Below are 5,910 nucleotides of genomic sequence, written 5' to 3'. Positions count from 1 at the left end.
CCCATACTAGGAATTAGTGCTCTGCATTTAACCCATCCAAAGTGCACACACACAGCAGTGAACACACACACACCGTGAACACACAAGTCCGACTCTCTAACCATTAGGCCAGACTTCCCTATTTTCCACATACTGTACATTATTGTTTCTTCTATATGTCCCGCCTTTCTGAAACGCATCGATTTTTGCAAAGCTCATCAGTCTGAGAAGCGAGATGTGCTCTGATTGGCCAGCTATCCAGTGCGTTGAGTATTTGCAAATTTACAGATCTTCTTTATGCACCAAGAGCTTGTAACACTTCAAAGAGAAAGGAAAAATTGAAATCGCATCATATGACCCCTTTAAGCTGAGGCTCTACAGCGATCTGTCACGACATATTAAAGAGCCACATAACGGTATGTATTGTTTAAATTTCTTTAAAAAATGACAAAATGTGAAAGCTGAGACTTTGTTTCATAGCTAAAGTAAGCTGCTCTGTCTTGTCTTTTGACGAGTTGTCAGTTTTCTATTAGGAGGACTTACTTCAGTATTAATATTAGGCCTAAAGTTGCAGTTGTTGTTGCAAGGTCAGTTGTTTCATATTGTTTGGACTATTTTGGCAGAACATTTAAGATACATGCAAAATTATAAAGTAATTAAAATTCAGATTAATATTTCATGTCCACAACACTGTATGTATTTATTTGATGAGTCACATATTAAGTCTTATATGTGACCCTGGACCACAAAACCAGTCATAAGTCACACACAGGTATATTTGTAGTAATAGTCAACAATACATTGTATTGGTCAAAATGATGGATTTTTCTTTTAAGCCAAAAATCATTAGGATATTAAGTAAAGATCATGTGCCATGAAGATATTTTGTAAATTTCCTACTGTAAATATATCAAAACTTAATTTTTGCATAAAGACTTCCATTTGGACAACTTTAAAAGCGATTTTCTCAATATTTAGAATTATTTTTATTTTTTTGCACCCTCAGATTCCAGATTTTCAAATAGTTGTATCTCGGCCAAATATTGTCCTATCCTAACAAACCATAAATCAATGGAAAGCTTATTTATTCAACTTTCAGATGATGTATAAATATCGATTAAAAAAAAAATCACACTTACGACTGGTTTTTGTAGTCCAGGGTCACAAATGTTTAATTTTAAGAACATTTTTGTTTACTTTGATATGATAAACAACACACACACACACACACACACACACACATACAAAAACACTTGGTCTGAGAGAATATGAAATCTTTCAAGCCGTCTAAAAATGGATGAGAACATCCAGCATGCAGTAACTTCTCGGAACAAATAGCAGCATACTGCAGGGCTGCATGGGCCACCGATGACACAAACAAGACCTGACCTGTGTCATTTTACATCTTGCCCTTTTCATCGACTCGTTGTTAGAGACGTCGCACGCAATAGGCTAAAACAAAACAAAGTGCGTGTTTGCAGGAGGACGTCTCGGGGTTGCAGGGCGCTAAACCCCGGGTGGTCAAAACTCACTCATTTAAATAATATTGCCGTATCAAGAATAACCACCTGCTTAACTGCTCCATCACGAGCTACAGGGAACAGGTTGCCTGGGAAACGGCCGCATGGCAACAGGATCAGAGCCAGGGGGGTTGTCTGCTGCTAGCTCTGCTCCCGTTTCCCATTTCCTCACTAGATGGTGTGCAAGCCACTGGAGAGTCGACTTCCTCCCGCGGTCAGGTTCCGATCAAAACAAATCTGGGAAACTACACGGAACGCCGTTTCTCGGGGTTTTCGCGGAGGATTATTGTGTTTTCATCCAGATATTTTTATTTTTGATAACGGCGCGGATCGTGCTCCATTCGGCGGTGATGGACATAATGATTGCAGTGCAGGATGCGTGCGTCTCCGGTCAATGGCTCACCGCTATAATTCTTAGTCTTTGCTGCTTTTTACCATCGTGCTTGCCCGCTGGACAAACTGTGGACTATGCGTCCAGCGAGAGTGTGGTCAGCAGACAGGGAGACACCGCGCTGCTCAGGTAGGAGACTCAAGTCGCTGTAGAAATGTTCAAACTAAACTTGCTGGCACCTGCCTCTGTCTCTGCTCTGCTCTGCTCTCCTCTCAGTTTTGTAAACAACACTCGGCAGATCCCCCTGTGCCGCTCCGTCACTTTTATTTGGGTCATAAACCCTGCTGATTCCCATATAGACCAGAACAGTTTGGGACCGTGATGATTTTTTTCCCTCCCGAGATATTTTCGAGTTTGGAGGTGAACTGGCTCACTTATAGATCTTTAAAGTCTAGGGTCCAGAGTGTCTCTATGAGGGGTTGCATAAGGAGCTGGGGAAGGGGGTAGACTTTTGTAAACCCCGCCAAGCCGAACACTTTACACAATTACAATGAAGTCATTCATGATTCCCACCGTCCGAAAGAGCCCCACGAATGTTTGAGCCCTGGGAAAAAAAATCTAATAAGGACAGAAAAGTTGCAGACGATTATAAGCGGGATTAAAGGGGGATTTGAGTCACGTCAAGAGTAGTTTATGATAAACATGTTAACAGAATTCCAACCGATCCACGTTTACTGAAAGCTTTTTTTCCATGGGTGTGTCTGACGGTAACTGAGTGTCTAATAAAAATTTTTTACGTTTCACAAGTCCATTCTTGCAGTTTGCTGCTGGATGTTGTACTCTAATTTAAATAAAATGATTTTTCATAACACCAGATATTGAGTGATTTCAGCCCTGGGGAGCCTATGTATTTTTCTTCTTAAGAATTGATCCAGACGTCGTTTATATTGTCTTCCGTGAAATCTAACTTTCAGAATCATATGAAACATTATATGACATTTTTATATACGTTAGAATATACGTTTGACTCCTTGGAAATTTAGCTTGTCCTCCTTTTCATTTAACACACAGGACCACTATGATGGGAAGTTCGACTCATTTCATGGAGTCGGTTCTTTCGAACAGTTCGTTTCAATGAACCTGTTCAAAACCCCATTTAGCAATTCTTTTACGTAAGTGCGTCATCACGTAGTCCGAATCACACTGGCGTTGCACGTTGCATGCTCGAAAACGTTTAAAAAAGTCAAATGTGAGTACATGTTGCTCTTTATTGTAGTTTTCTGATTTTGTTATTCATGTAGGCTAGATCTGTATTGTAGTGTCACGAGTCCGGTGCAGTATGCTGTAGCCAAAATAATTAAGTGATTTAGAACCTAAAACCTAAATAATGTTTGTGTTTTGTTCATTTCAGATAGGCTACATCTCTCGGCATGTTTTAAAATAAAATATTGTTTATGCAAACAAACTGTCAGCTGACTCATCGTGTGTCAGCTTGTTACAAATCGGACATGACAGAGACGGTTCTCTGTTTAAAGAGTCAGTGACTCGAGAAATGCTCAGACTGATTCAGTCCGATTCGTGAACTAATCGCCCAAGGCCGGTTTATTGAATCAATCAACCGATTCTTTGAAAAGATTCGACTCAAAATAACAATTTGTTCAGGAATCGGGTATCACTAGCCCACAGTTTGCTGTTTATATACTCTTTGTTTTGTGTTATATTGTGCAATGTGATATTTTGCTCAAGTAAGGTTTTCATGTTATTTGTTTGTGTTGGTTGTCTCAAGCTCGGTTGCTGCTATCTACTTGAAACTCACCCTCCATTATGATTTCACTGAGGACTTTGTGTAGAGCTTTGGGGGAAAATGATGGACCATCACCCTTTGTTCACCCCTTGTTTCTACAAAATTGTTTGCTTGGCTTAAGTGGCAGTCAATTTCCACCATTGGTTATGTTTAGCAGGCTATTCAAACGTCAGTTTTGCACCTTGCTGTTTTTTCCCAGAAAGCCTTGATTGTTATCTTAGATTTTTTTCTTATACTCGCTTTGACTAAAATACACCCTAGAAAGTTTCTTGTATTGTTACATTTTCAGAAGTGAAGGCACTTATGCCAAGTAATTTCAATGTGACAACATTATTGTATCTCAGAATTGGGTAAAAAAATTGTAATGGGAGGCTATTGTGTACTGTGAATAGGGCTGTCATGACTGTCCCAGATGACCAGAGAATGTCAGTTGGTGGTCTGTGAATGCTTAGTACCTCTGTGCCTGTGCTTTAAACGTGTCCCTCACCAGCGTCAGTGTTACATGGAGACGTGGGTGGGAACCTGCTTCTTTTCTCCTCAGGCCACATCTCTTACTGTCAGTGCTGATTAATCGGAAGGATGTTACTGTGAGATATTCTCCTCTGTTTTATCTCTTCTGTTGTATTATTAACTTGAACACCAACACTTTAACTAGTGCTGTGCTCTCTGAAATATTTAATGTGTGTGTTCGAATTATTGATGTTTTGCTGATCCAGTTATTACAGAGGGTTATTACTGTATCAGTTGTGTCAGTGTAAAAGCAAAATCCAAGAGAAGCTGATTGTATATATTCCATCAATATATCGATACCAATATATATAATTTGTGGAATCATGCTGTTTTCAACACAACATGATCACAAGTTTAATCATATTGCGATATGTACATTTGCGATATTTCGATAATTTCGATATATTGCACAGCCCTAATGTACACTGTAGGTATTGAAGAGAATATTTAGGATCTAAAATGTTAATGACTTCTTAGAGTGTATCTAATCTGTCTTTATCCATGGTATCGTTGGTCTCTTGAGCTGAAGAGCATAAATTATGACAAATACTGTGATCTCGCTTAAATGGTTCTTGACTTTGTGCCAATAAGCCCACGTTTAATATTTGCAATTTGGCTGCAATATGTCAACATACTTTATACTACAGATATGATGCCAGTGGTACAGCTTAACATTATAATATTCACATTATCATGTTTTTCTTCAATTTTGTTCAAGAATAACTCACGATCAGAGATTATCAGCTTCAGCTTCAATATTTAGTGTACCACAGAGGAGTCTAAATTGTGTGTATTCCACACTTCTCTTGTAAATATAGAGAGAGCCCTGGATATTAAAGGTGACACAGAAAGCTATAGAAAGCCAGGCAGGAACTTAACATTATCTGACATTCACCAGCCATGAATACCTGAAGGCAAGATGTTACTCTTTGTTAAAGCCACTGCAGGAATGTACAGAAAATCTAAAAGAATGTTGTTTAGTTGCTAACCTGTTATATATACACAGTGCTGGGTACTGATTATATGTAGCTGATTATATGTAGTCTGGATTACATTATCAGATTACAGAAAAAAATACTTGTAGTTAGATTTAAAATAAGTTACTTTTTATTGATAACATGATATTATTCACACAGTGGCAGTAACTATTTTTAGTTTAGTGATTATACCTAAGTTTTCGTTATTATCTTTTTAGGTTTTCTTTATAAAAAAGATTATTTAAGTTCAGAAAGTCGTGTATTGACTGTTTTATTTTGATTTATTTATTTTGTTTAAAAAAAAAAAAAATGTAATTAATTATAAGTTTTTCATGAACGTATGAACCCCAATTTGGGAAACCATGATAATAATGTAGGCTGATGTTTAAAGGTGGGGTAGATTTCTGGTAGCCAATGTTGATATTTCAAATCACCAAAACAAACACGCCCCTACCCCAAAAGTGTCTCGCCCCTATTTTGATAGCTCCGCCCCACACATACGTACGCAACCCAGGCAACGATAGGCCTTTATCACACTTCCGCGTTTAAAATGCGGAAGATTCAAATAGTAGCGTAAAAGAACTTCTGCTGCAGCCCTATCACGTCGCCGATGCCCGCAAAATATTTGGCATGCTAAATATCTGGAGCTGTCGGCGATTCACAATCACGCTGTGTGCAATGATTTCTGACTGAAAACTACATCGGCGATGACCTACAGCCAATGAGAGACCAAGATACAGGGCAGAGGGAAGTTCGGGGAGGAGTTATAGACCAGAATATCAGTATTTT

At 38.6% G+C, this 5,910-nt stretch overlaps 1 protein-coding gene across 4 annotated transcripts in view; it reads left to right on the top strand.

The window, feature by feature from the left end:
* Positions 1 to 1,661: 1,661 nt before the first annotated feature.
* LOC107673552 (neuronal growth regulator 1-like) overlaps positions 1,662 to 5,910 on the top strand; it is a 133,967-nt gene continuing 129,718 nt past the window's right edge. For all 4 annotated transcript variants that reach the window (XM_016467179.1, XM_016467177.1, XM_016467176.1 and 1 more), the window contains exon 1: positions 1,662 to 2,019. In XM_016467179.1, the coding sequence (XP_016322665.1) occupies positions 1,850 to 2,019 (170 nt within the window). In that variant the 5' untranslated portion in view covers positions 1,662 to 1,849. The remainder of the gene's footprint in view (positions 2,020 to 5,910) is intronic.

The sequence above is a fragment of the Sinocyclocheilus anshuiensis genome, unplaced genomic scaffold, assembly GCF_001515605.1.
Source record: "Sinocyclocheilus anshuiensis isolate Anshui unplaced genomic scaffold, SAMN03320099.WGS_v1.1 scaffold44, whole genome shotgun sequence".
In the NCBI taxonomy this organism is placed as follows: Eukaryota; Metazoa; Chordata; class Actinopteri; order Cypriniformes; family Cyprinidae; genus Sinocyclocheilus; species Sinocyclocheilus anshuiensis.
This window is presented reverse-complemented; position numbering and strand designations above follow the sequence as displayed.